This window comes from Scyliorhinus torazame, chromosome 11, assembly GCF_047496885.1.
Source record: "Scyliorhinus torazame isolate Kashiwa2021f chromosome 11, sScyTor2.1, whole genome shotgun sequence".
NCBI classification, from domain to species: Eukaryota; Metazoa; Chordata; class Chondrichthyes; order Carcharhiniformes; family Scyliorhinidae; genus Scyliorhinus; species Scyliorhinus torazame.
Genome location: NC_092717.1, coordinates 162,787,700 through 162,800,716, shown reverse-complemented (window position 1 = coordinate 162,800,716; position 13,017 = coordinate 162,787,700). Strand labels below are relative to the sequence as shown.

Genomic DNA, 13,017 nt, shown 5'->3' with positions numbered 1-13,017 from the left:
GATATGAGGCTCACCGGCCTATAGTTTCCAGGATTATCCCTGCTACTTTTCTTGAACTGAGGTACCACATTAGCTATTCTTCAATCCTCTGGGATCTCACCTGTAGCCAATGAGGATACAAAGATGTCAGTCAAGGCCCCAGCAATTTCCTCCCTTGCTTCCCCAGTATTCTGGGGTAAATCCCATCTGGCCCAGGAGACTTATCTACCTCAACATCTTTTAAGAGACCCAATACCTCCCCCTTTCCGATGTTAACATCATCTAGACTGTCCCCATACCATACCTAAGAATCACCTTCCACAAAGTCCCTTTCTTTGGTGAACACTGATGCAAAGTACTCATTTAGTACCTCGCCCAGTTCCTCTGGTCAACACATAAATTCCCCCCACTGTCCTTAAGTGGTCCAATCCTTTCCCTGGACACCTTCTTGCTTTTTACATATGAATAAAAGACTTTGGGATTCACCTTAATCCTACTTGCCAAAGACTTTTCATGACCCCTCCTAATTTCCCGCTTAAGTACCTTCCTACTTTCTTTATACTCTTCAAGGGTGTACTCCAAAATTTCACCAACACATCTGTCCCACCAGGGGCACCAACAATCTTGACCACGGAGTTGGGCAAGGTCGGGGAAGGTTGGTGGGGAATTGTGGTTGTGGAGTTGTCTTTGAAAGCCATGTTGGCTGGGTTTTGTTGTGTTTGGTGTGTGGTTGTTTATTCTGTTAAAATTTATATTATAAATACCTCAATAAAATATTTTTCAAAAAAAAAAAAATCACTCTTGACCACTGCTACACAAATCCATCCCCTGACCGCACTTCAGAAAATCAGACCACAAGACGCTGCTCCTTCTCCTGGCATACAAGCAGAAACTTAAGCAGGAGAATCCAGTTAAGAAGGTCATGCAGTGCTGGTCTGAGTCAACAGAAGAGCTCCTATGTGACTGCTTGGAGTCAGTGGACTGGTCTATATTCAAGAACTCAGCGGCCAACCTAAACGAGTATGCCACCACTGTCACAGACTTTATGAGCAAGTGTGTAGAAGACTGCATGCCAATGGGGGTAGTACCATGGTTTAATTGAGAGATTAATTCCCTACTGAAGGCCAGGTCTGAGGCGTTCAAGACAGGTGACCATGATCTACACAAGAAATCCAGTTACGACCTCCGCAATGCCATTAGGGATGCCAAGAGATAATACCAGACTAAGCTGGAGTCGCAGACTCTCGTCGGTTGTGGCAAAGCTTAAACAACATAACGGGCTACAAAGCAAAGCCAAGTAGAATCTCCGGCAGCAGCACACCCCTCCCCGATGAACTCAATGCATTCTATGCTCGGTTTGAGCAGGAAATCCTCCAACCGTTGTCAACTGCCCCAACAGCCTCGGACACACCCATACCTACCATCACAGCTTCCGAAGTTAGATCGGCCTTCTTGAAAGTGAACCCTCGGAAAGCAACGCATTCTGATAGGACCCTTGGTCGTGCACTCCGATCCTGCGTGGATCAACTACCTGATGCGTTCACAGACATCTTCAACCTCACCCTACTCCTTTCTGTGGTTCTCACCTGCTTCAAGAATACCACCATCATACCGGTCCTCAATGCTTACCATCTGGTGGCTTTGACATTAATCATTATGAAGTGCTTCGAGAGGTTGGTCATGAGACACATCAACGCCATACTCCCAGAATGCTTTGATTCACTGCAATTCGCATTCCACCACAACCGGTCCACAGCAGATGCCATCTCCCTGGCCCTACACACATCCCTAGAGCTTCAAGACAAAAAGGACTCCTACTTCAGACTCATAGTCATTGACTGCAGCTCCGCCTTCAACGCCATAATCCCAGCCAATCTCATATCGAAGCTCAAAACTGAGGACTTTGCTCCTCCCTATGCAACTGGATTCTCAACTTCCTGACCCATAGACCACAATCAGTAAGGATAACAACATCTCCTCTACGATAGTCCTCAATACTGGGGCCCTGCAAGGCTGCGTACTTAGCCCCCTACTATACTTCTTATACACATACGACTGTGTGGCAGAATTTGGCTCCAACTGGAATGATCTGTCTGGACTGTACACGGAACAATATGAACTTTCATAAGGCAGGCTGCAGCATGGCTCTGTCCTGTGGGAGAGGTAGGACAGACAGGCTGCAGCTGTGGTTGCCCCTGTTATGGGTCTCCACATATTGAAAGATGGCCTAAAACCTCACATACACAAACCATCCCGGCGGCCCAGGGGTGACCCCAACCTGGCCCTCTCCAGCCCCCCGAACAACTTCCGCCCCTTTGAATGGTCCCCTTCAGCACTGGGGCATCAGTTATGGTGCCCTTGAGCTGCATGCAGGTAAATGGAGAGGACTACTCACCTCCTTGCTCCCCTTCGATGTCCATTGTGCCAGGTCCCCGTTTTTGCAGAGGAGTATTAAACGTTGCCCGGCAAGGGGGGGGGGGGGGGAGAGACGGGACGACCTCGCAGAAGACTGATGCATTTGACTTTGATCTCACTAATGACATTAAAATGAATGGCAATTAGGTTTAATTGGGTTCTCACACCCATTTTCTGGGCGAGACCCTGATTATGCCATCGGGAATGGGACAGGGAAATGGCAAACTGATGGCCCAGTGCAAATCCAGTTTTTGGTGTCACCCGGTGTAAGAGGATCAGCGCCGGGCGCAATGCGGTGGGAAAATTGCATCCTATGCTTCTACTTCCACAGCCTACAATCTCATAGTTAACAAAAAAAGAAGCCTTATTAACTTGTCCGTGTACTTTTGAAGATGATACCAGTGGACATGATTTATTTAGATTTCAGTGAAGGCCTTTGACAAGGTGCCGCATAGGAGACTGTTAAATAAGAGCCCATGGTGTTAAGGGTAATCCTGGCATGGATAGAGGATTGGCCGACTGGCAGAAGGCAGAGAGTGGGGATAAAGGGGTATTTTTCAGAATGGCAGCCGATGACTAGTGGTGTACCTTAGGGGTCGGTGCTGGGACCACAACTGTTCACAATATATATTAATGATCTGGAGGAAGGAACTGAAAGCACTGTTGCTAAGTTTGCAGATGATACAAAGATCTGTAGAGGGGCAGATAGTATTGAGGAAGCAGGCAGGCAGCAGGAGGACTTGGAGAGGCTAGGAGAGTGGGCAAAGAAGTGGCAGATGGAATATAATGTGGAAAAGTGTGAGGTTATGCACTTTGGAAGGAGAAATGGAGGCATAGACTATTTTCTAAATGGGAAGATGCTTAGGAAATCAGATGTATAAAGGGACTTGGGAGTCCTTGTTCACGATTCTCTTAAGGTTAAAGTGCAGGTTCAGTTGGCAATTAGGAAGGCAAATGCAATTTTGAGAGGGCTATAATTAAAGACTGGGGTTGTACTTCTGAGGCTATATAAGGCTCCGGTCAGACCCCATTTGGAGTATTGTGAGCAGTTTGGGGCCCCGTATCTAAGGAAGGATGTGCTGGCCTTGGAAAGGGTCCAGGGGAGGTTCACAAGAATGATCCCTGGAATGAAGAGCTTGTCTTATGAGGAACGGTTGAGGACTCTGGGTCTATACTTGTTGGAGTTTAGAAGGATGAGGGGGGATCTTATTGAAACTTACAGGGTACTGCGTGGCCTGAATAGATTGGGACGTGGAGAGGATGTTCCCATTTGTAGGAAAAACTAGAAGCAGAGGACACATTCTCAGACTAAAGGGATGATCTTTTAAAACAGCGATGAGGAGGAATTTCTTTAGCCAGAAGGTGGTGAATCTGTGGAACTCTGCCGCAGAAGGCTGTGGAGGCCAAATCACTGAATGTCTTTAAGACAGAGATAGTAAGGTTTTTGATTAATAAGGGGATCAGGGGTTATGGGGGGAAGGCAGGAGAATGGGGATGTGAAAAATATCAGCCTGATTGAATGGTGGAGCAGACTCGGTGCAACGAGTGGCCTAATTCTGCTCCTATGTCTTATGGTCTTATGTGAAACTCAGTTCTCTCTCTCTCTCTCCCTCTGTTCATACACATTCTTTAAAATTGTACCATTTAGATTATATTGCCTCTACTAATGTTTCCTTTGAAAAAGCATTGCTACTTTTCTGGATTAATTTAATCTGTCTTGTGTTTGTGCGTTTCACCAGACTGTGACACCTGAAATTTGCTCCTTTGTTCTTCAGTTTTCTACATTTTTATGTTTTTTGCCATCGCAAACTTCAAAATTATGCGCGTTCTAGAAGCCCAGGACATAAGCATGTATTGCATTTTTTTTTACTTTAACCTACTTCCATTGGATGCTGTTTTTTGATTTCTTCTCGATTAAGCCAATTCCTTCCAACACATTGGTGATATCATATATTCTTCTTTTCTGCCTTACTGCAAGTATATCAGCAGCCTATTGATAAAGAGTGAGAACACACATATATGGTTAACAAAAAAGTACTCAATCTAGAAGTTCACTTACGACTGAAGTAATTTTAACAGGAAAACATCAGTACATCGAATATTCAATTTTACTGAAATAAACATCAGATTCACACTGAGCTTTTTTTGGCAAGATGCACAAACTAGCATAGCTGTAGTGTGACCAGGTAGAAAATTAGTAGACATCAAGAGTTCAAATCTTGGTCTTACAGGAATTGGACAACGACCAATTAGGCACAGGAGTGAAGGCAACCCAAACAAGAAAAATATTAATAGAAAATGCTCCAAATGCTCAGTAGTCTGATGGTATCTGTGGAGAGAGAAACCAAAATTAACGGACCCAATTTTAACTCTTAAGTGAATGGTTTTAAACAAATTAAAATCATGCCTGATGCTTCAAGTTATTTATGTTGTATCAGAACTGGCAAGTTAGAGATGTGAGAGATTTTAAACAAGTACAGAGGCAGGGGAGCGATAAAATAAAGGGCATGCATTTAGATAACATCTTTCACAAACACCCGCTATCCCAATGCACTTTTGAAGGGTAACTGTTGTAATACAGGAAATTGGGCAACTAATTTGCAGATAGCAAGCTCCCACAAATAGCAATGTGATCATGATCAGATAATCTTGACTTTGTAATGTTGATTGAGGGATGAATGTTGGTCAGGTCACTGGTCTTCTTTTCAAAATTGTCAAGGAGTGCTTGTGCTTTAGCGGAAAGGAAAGACCAGGCTTCGCTTTGATGCCTCATTTGAAAGATGGTCATTGAGTGGGAATTGAACCCACAACCTTCTGACTCAGGTGAGAACACGGCCAACTGAGCAAAAAAAAGGAATGATGGTGCAAGCAAAAGGTAGCAATAGAACAAGAAAGGAACAAAGATGGGCCTAGAGGAGGTGTAAATGGGAATTGCAGGGGCAGCACGGTGGTGCATTGGTTAGCACTGCTGCCTCACGGCGCCGAGGTCCCAGGTTCGATCCCAGCTCTGGGTCACTGTCCGTGTGGAGTTTGCACATTCTCCCCGTGTTTGCGTGGGTTTCACCCCCACAACCTAAAAGGTGTGCAGGGTAGGTGGATTGGCCACGCTAAATTGCCCCTTAATTGAAAAAAATGAATTGGGTACTCTAAATTTCAAAGAAAGTAAATGGGAATTGCAGACTCATCATCCAAAAATGAGAGCTGAGATTATGATCAGAATTGACGAACTGAAAGACTATAATGTGCCCAATCAAAATATGAGGTGCTGTTGCTCAAGTTTCTATCAGGTTTCCTGAGAATAGTGGAAGAGAATGAAGGTAGATAGATCAGAGTGTGAATGGGACAGAGAATTAACAGAGTAAGTGAATGGAAACTGGGTCATACTTATGGACTGAACTGAAATATTCAGCAAAACGATCACCCAGCTACAGTAGAGGAGATTACATTGTAAAGAATTCAGTACACTAAACTGAAAGGAGCACAAGTAAATTGCTGTTGCTACTGGGAGGAGTGTTGGGCTTGCATGGAAAGGTGCCAAGGAAGAGAAGCAGGTGCTAGAGTTAATTGAGGAGTGGACCAGGATGCCATGAAGGGAAGGGTCCCTTAGGAATGCTGACAGGGAAGCAGAGGATGCATCTGATGTTGGCATTATGTTGGAGGTGGCAGTATTGGCAGAGGATGATCTGTTGAAGTAAAGGCTGGTGGGGTGAGGGGCAAGGACAAAAGGAAATCTGGGAGGGAGCAGGGCATGAGAGCTGAAGTGAGGTAAATGGAATGGACATATTCCAAGGGCCTAGGGAAATAGAAACAGTCCGTACAGTATGCTTGGTGGAATGATGTGGGAGCAGGGAGACATTGGTTGACAACATAACCCCAGAAATGCAAATCGATAAGTTGATGAAGCGAAGGGATAGAAAGAGTTGTAGATGGATCTCATGAAGGGCTGGAAACTGAAAGCAAAATTAAAGTTTTTCCAGTTTGGGATGTAACTGGGAAGCAGCCCCTATACAGTCATCATTATACTGGTAAAAGAGGTGGAGGTGGGAACCTAAGTAGGACTGGAACAAAGAATGATCCACATATCCCATAATAAAACAGACATAGCTAGGACCTATATGCTTCCGTGTTTCCATGCAAGTGCCACAGCTTGGCATAGAGTGCATGAGCGTCCATTGAGGTTGGCTAGAGTGGTACAGAGTTTATTTGAAGGGTAGAGGCGATGTGAGCGGTGAGGAATGGAGTACTTGTGTGTTTTTATTTTAGCTGGGACAAAGTGCCATGGCAATGAGGTATCCTCTTAAACCTCGGAACCCAGCAGCCTTTGCAGCTGCTGACACACTTCTTCCCGGGTCAGCTGGCTCGAACCCAACTGCACATACCCCCCCACCCCCCCCAACGGGCATCCCCCTCCCCAACGGGCACCACCCCCACCCCCAACAGGCACTTTTTCCCGAGGCAGGCTGAACTGGAAATCTTACCTACTCCAACTACCCTCCTAAAGGATGGAAATCCGTTTCAAAGAATCAAAATATCCTTTATATTGTCAATTTGAAAGGCTCCCTTTGATCCAATGCTTAGAATGCATATTGCCAAGAATAATCTGTTCAAGCGGTCTTTTGTTCCCAATGCCACAGGTTTACTAAATAACAATGTAAATTTAACTTGCTGGCCAGGATTCTCCATTCTGGAGGCAAAGTGCTTCCGCCAGCAGAGAATCGCGAATAGTCTCCACTGATGTGGGAGCGGGACCCAGACGCACATCTCATTCCTTAACCATGCAAATATATGCATGACGGATTGGTATTGGGCCGACATTTTAAGTGGGTAGTCCGAGGTCCTGCCCCAATAACATACCCCCCCACCCACAATCAGTCACTTATGCCTGAAAGCTGAAAAGAAGTCCAGGCAATACAGTGATTGGATTCGATTGGATTTTGTTCCCACGTCTTTGGATTGAGACGTGAAAACATCACTGCTGACCCTTTTCTAACATCTGCTGCTTCAGACGAAAGTATTTAAAACAGCTGCTTTTACAGAAGTCAAAAAGCTATTATAAAAGCTTCCTCAAAAGCCAAGTGCACTTGAAGGGGCTTCAAACCCCCTGACATCCTTTAAATTGCAAATCTTCCATTCAATTTCACAAAGTATTACATTTTTACATTTCAGTAGCCAGTTATTGCTAGTTTTATTGGTCCAGGCACAGGTAGATTGTATATTTATATTTCCCTTCATGCTTGAATGTACCTCAATTACTTTACTTTGATGCTACACTTATAACACTCTTGCTATGATTGACAGCTCCTCACCACACCAAAAGCAGCTAAATGCTTTCTGCTGTGAAAAAGAGGAAGTGAAAGTGCTTAGCTGCTTTTAATTTGGTGTGGAATGTTTTTGTTTTGACAGCTGGAGGGCAGAATAAAGAGTTGCCAACTCATTATACAAAACTATTCAGCCTTCAAGAAAACGTCTACTGGATAAACATTCAACTCTTTTTAAAACAACATTAGTGAGGAACTTGATCTTTTGGGGAAGATGGCAAGAAAAATCCAACAAGATACTCAATTCATATCAGAACAGAAACGTTTGTCCAATCATTTCTGGAAGAAAAATGGCATTGCACAAATTTTAAAAATCAGGCAAAGGGCTAGTCTGTGGCCAGGGAAGATAGTATGGGATTTGGAAGTAAGATCATTTTAGAAATTATAAAATTCTGAGTCTACAATTTCTCTTGTCATCTCAACTGTGGTCCAGTTTCTCACACTTTGCATCAGAGGCAGAAATGTTGTGGTTTCAAGTTCCACTCCAGTGACTTAAGCACAGAAATCTAGGCCGACAGTCCAGTGCAGTACCGAGTGGGTGCTGCAATGTCAGAGGTGCCTCCTTCTAATGAGATGTTAAATCAAAGGCCCTATCTGCTTTCTCATATGGATGCAAAGGTTCCTGGACATAAATCTGAAGAATTGTGGCGGAGTTCTCCTTCATGTCCTGGGCAATATTTATTCCTCACTCATCATCACTAAAAGCAGATAATTTCAATCAATATGTCACTGCTATTGGTGACAGTTTGCTTTGTGCAAATTGACTGCTGAGTTTCCGACCATCATTATTTTCGCCTCCAGAGATCTGCGGCAGAGTCTGTTATACTGTCCTCCTTCAATGCTTTCCTACTTTGTCGTAAAGTGTTTGGGACATCCTGGGCTCAAGAAAGCTGCTATATAAGGGAAAGTCTTTTCATCCCTGATTGGATGGGACCCATCCTACCATACATGACACCCCCTAATATGTTCATCAGTGAGTTAAAATTACAACCAGTTAAAGCTGCTATTGACTTTTCACATGTCTTTTCATACAGGTAAAAGATAATTAATTCTATACTTCAATTGTCATTGGGCCTATCATTGACAAGCCAGACAACAAAAATCAACATCACGATTAAATCAAGCACAGCAACAATTTTTTTTTAAAAATCCTGCAGCAGCGACATGAATCTGTGGGGCGGAGCCCAAGACTCTCCTCATGCCGGCCTGGGCTCAAGACGCGATTCCATAGTGCGTGTCATTCTAACTATTTTGTTGAAACCAAATTGTCATAATATACACCAGGATATCATGGTGCAGACACACACACTGATGGACACACAGTGGGACCAATCAAAATACACAACACCGCAGCCAATCACCAGTGAGAGCACACGCACTATAAAGACGGGACATCAGAGTTCCCGCTCATTCGAGTAGCAGCTAGCTAGGAGCACAGAGCTCACAGCCTGCAACACAGACATTCACCATGTGCTGAGTGCATCAACTGGTTAGGACAAGGCAAAGGTCTTTAGTTAAAGCTGGTATCGTATTTACCCACAGTTCAAGTATGTTTAAGTAGTTAACCTTTTAATAAAATAGTGTTGCACTACTTCAAGTGTTGGTGACCTGTATGTGATCCAGAACACCCAACACATCACAAATAATCTAAATTAAATAAACTGAGGGACAAATTAAAAGAGGCAGCCCCTTAAAGGGATTCTACTTCAAACAAAAACAAATCACAAATAAAACTTAAAAAATCAAATTAAGATGTACTTAAGAGGTTCAATGAAGCACCACAGACCCTGTGGGGTCGAGCGGACACAGAAGGCCTCAATGGTGTCAGTGGACACCATATGCTCCACCTGCAGGGACACCCGGCAGCAAATGCAGCCACAGTAGAGGGGCAGTTGGGTGGGATGATCCCATTGGTCGCCCGCTGCCTGGACTGTTTATGGCAAGTTTGGCCAGGCCCAGGTTCACGGGTGAAAATTTAATTTTTTTATGATGTGGAGATGCTGCCATTGGACTGGGGTGGGCACAGTAAGAAGTCTTACAACACCAGGTTAAAGTCCAACAGGTTTGTTTGGAATCACTAGCTTTCGGAACGTAGCTTTCATTATTTAGATTTATTAACCGAGTTGGCACCAGCTGGCACGTTGGGATTTGAACCCTTATCCTCAGAGTAACTAGCTTGGCGCTCTGGACTACTGGCAATGACATGACCACTATGCCGCCATCTCCACCACCCAGGCTTATGAAAGAACAGACTTGGCATTTAAAAACAAATGCCAGCTCACTGCTGGGGGCAAAACCATTTTGCACAAAACGGCAGTTTGGCGCTGGGAATACACACATAGATTGTGCCACAAATATGATTGGTCTTTGAGGAGTTTCTAACTTAATGTTCCCCAAACACACCTGGCTGTGAACAGCCAGTCTAGTACCAAGGAAGGTAAGTAAAGCCGCTGAAGGTGATGGTGCCTGTGATGGAGAGCCGAGCTGGTTGTTTTTAAACACATGTGGGTGTCTGCCCTGCCCTCCAGCGGGTGATTGGGTAGGGGGTTGGCCCTCTGACCTGCTTGAGGTCCAACACTCCGTCCTTGGCCTCCTGCAGCAGCGACACGAATCGGGTGGTGAGGAGCCCGAGACTCTTCTCGTGCCGGCCCGGGCTCGGGCCCGCGCTCCGGATTCCACGGCCCGCGCCGTTCCAAACGCTCGCGTCCCGGCCGGACTCGGCCATCGCCACGGACGATTGTGACGTCGCGGCGGCGGCGGCAGCGGCCCGAGCAGCCAATCAGCCGCCGCGGAACGCGATTTAAAATCCAGGAAGTGACGTCTGCGGCGAGTCGTCGCCGTGGCAACCGGGGAGCGCAGACAGTTGGTCGAGTGCGTCTCGGAAACTGCTCAGCCCTCAGCCCTCAGCCCAGGAGAAAGGAGGGAGTTTCAACTGGGGGAGGGGGCAGGTTTAATTAAGATAACTCATTGTTTAAAGGGAATTTGCAGCACCACTGATGTTTCTCAGTTTACAGGCCTTTAGTTTCTCAAGACAATTTTCACCCGGAGGACACTGAGCTCTACCTCACCAAAACCTTTTTTCCATTTTCCCTAAATTATCAAACTGCTTCTCCAACACCATGAACTGGATGAGAATAAATGTCCTCCAATTAAATATTGGGAACATCAAAATAAAATATACACACACACACACACACACACTCATTGCATGGTCACGATGGGTTGAAGGGCAGCCATCTGTGCTGCTGTGACCCTATTCGATGCCCATTACAAGCTCTGTTCAGTCAGCACCGACTCGCACCCTGGCAAATGTCTAACACTGAAACCGACTGCTCACAATCTCATTGCTATATCGGACCCCGAAATCCATTGTAATCTCATCCAGCCCCACAACCTTCCAGGATATCTGCCATCCTTCTGTTCCCGCCTCTTGAGCATGCCAAGTGGGGGCTGGTTTAGCACAGGGCTAAATAGCTGGCTTTTAAAGCAGACCATGGCAGGCCAGCAGCGCGGGTTCAATTCCTGTACCAGCCTCCCCGAACAGGCGCCGGAATGTGGCGACTAGGGGCTTTTCACAGTAACTTCATTTGAAGCCTACTTGTGACAATAAGCGATTTTCATTTTTTTCATTTTCAGTTGCCTAAACTCTTAACTGCAGAATCCTGGCTGCAGAATTCCATCCCAGGCTGCTCAATTCCATCCCTCAGTCTCTCTCAGACTCTTTACCTCACTTTCCTCCTTTAAGATGCTCCTTTAAAACCTACCTCTTTCCCCAAGCTTTGATCTTCTGCCCTAATATCGCCTTGTGCTGCTCAGTGTGACATTTTATTTGATACATGTGAAGTGCCTTGTGTTGTTTTATTACTTTCACAGTGTTATAATGCAAATTGTTGTTGTTGATAGGAGTGGGGGAAGCAGCAGAGCCTGAACCTTAGGCAGAAGTCCTTTCTTCTCCAGAAGCCTTGGAAACAGTTGTTGCAGAGGATGTAAATGAAACTGTGTCAAAGCTGGAAACTTGTGAGGTAGATTCTGCACTGTGTGTATTTATTAATTTGCCAAGTCAACAGAGAGTGAGATGTTGAAACGTGTCCACTGGAAGAGAAAGTGAAGGTTGATGACTTGCAAAAAGCTAAATTACAGAACTTTTTGCTGCATGCAAATGCTCACAAGACACAAACATTTCTTTATTTAGTGAGATGTTATACTATAAGTAGCTTTAAAATCCAACATGTTGCAATACTTGTACATTGAAAAACTCAAAAATATAAGAATCTGTCTCAATGCATTACGGAGAATCAAACATTCAGTTATTGTGAAAAGTAATTTTCATTAACTAAAGTACTTTTAAGAAATAGCATCAACAATTTTGGTTTGGGAGGCAGTGAACAAAAAACAAAGAAAGGTACAGCACAGGAACAGGCTCTTCAGCTCTCCAGGCCTGCACCGACCAGGCTGCCCGTTTAACCTAAAGCCTTCTACACTTCCAGGGTCCGTATCACATTCGTACCTGCTTCCACCACCTCCTACGGCACCGAGTTCCAGGCAACCTCTACTCCTTTGTAAAAAAACTTCCTTCGCACATCTGCTCTAAATTTTGCTCCTCGCACCTGAAACCTACGTGCTCTAGTAATTGACTCTTCCACCATGGAGAAAGCTTCTGACTATCTACTCTGTCCATGGCCCTCATAAGTTTGTAGACTTCTATGAGGTTGCCCCTCAACCTCCGGCATTCCAGTGAGAACAAACCGAGTTTATCCACCCTCTTATAGCTAATGCCCTTCATATCAGGCAATAACTTGGTAAGCCTCTCAGTACCCTCTCCAAAGCCTCCACTTCCTTCTGGGAGTGTGACAACCAGAATTGAACACTATATTCGAAGTGTGACCTAACTAAGGTTCTATACAGCTGCAGCATGACTTGCCAATTTTTATAGTCAATGGCCTGTCAGGTAGATGAAGGCAAGCATGCTGTATGCCTTCTTGACTACTTTCTCCACCTGCGTTGCCACTTTCAGTGACCTGTGGACCTGTCCACCCAGATCCCTCTGCCTGTCAATATTCTTAAGGGTTCTGCCATTGATTGTATATTTCCCACCTGTATTAGACCTTCCAAAATGCATTACCTTGCATTTGTCCAGATTAAACTCCATCTGCCATCTCTCCACCCAAGCTGCCAACAGATCTATACCCTCCTGTATCATCTAACATTCCTCATCACTATCCGCAATTCCACCAACCTTTGTGTCGTCCGCAAACTTACTAATCAGACCAGTTATGTTTTCCTCCAATCATTTGTACATACAACA

At 44.9% G+C, this 13,017-nt stretch overlaps 1 protein-coding gene and 1 long non-coding RNA gene across 4 annotated transcripts in view; one reads left to right on the top strand and one right to left on the bottom strand.

Annotated features, from left to right (window-relative positions):
* The window catches only part of LOC140385614 (transcription factor E2F5-like), a 53,184-nt gene extending 42,713 nt beyond the window's left edge, over window positions 1–10,471 (bottom strand). The window contains exons 1-2 of one of the 3 annotated variants that reach the window (XM_072467947.1): window positions 10,273–10,471; window positions 4,275–4,384 (exon numbers count right to left, since the gene is read on the bottom strand). In XM_072467947.1, coding sequence (XP_072324048.1) covers window positions 4,275–4,384; window positions 10,273–10,437 — 275 coding nt within the window. In that variant the 5' untranslated portion in view covers window positions 10,438–10,471. The remainder of the gene's footprint in view (window positions 1–4,274; window positions 4,385–10,272) is intronic. The other 2 variants (XM_072467946.1, XM_072467945.1) reach the window with 2 other exon arrangements.
* Window positions 10,070–13,017, top strand: part of LOC140385615 (uncharacterized) — an 81,498-nt gene continuing 78,550 nt past the window's right edge. The window contains exons 1-2 of the long non-coding RNA XR_011933408.1: window positions 10,070–10,149; window positions 11,616–11,734. This is a non-coding gene — a long non-coding RNA (uncharacterized lncRNA). The remainder of the gene's footprint in view (window positions 10,150–11,615; window positions 11,735–13,017) is intronic.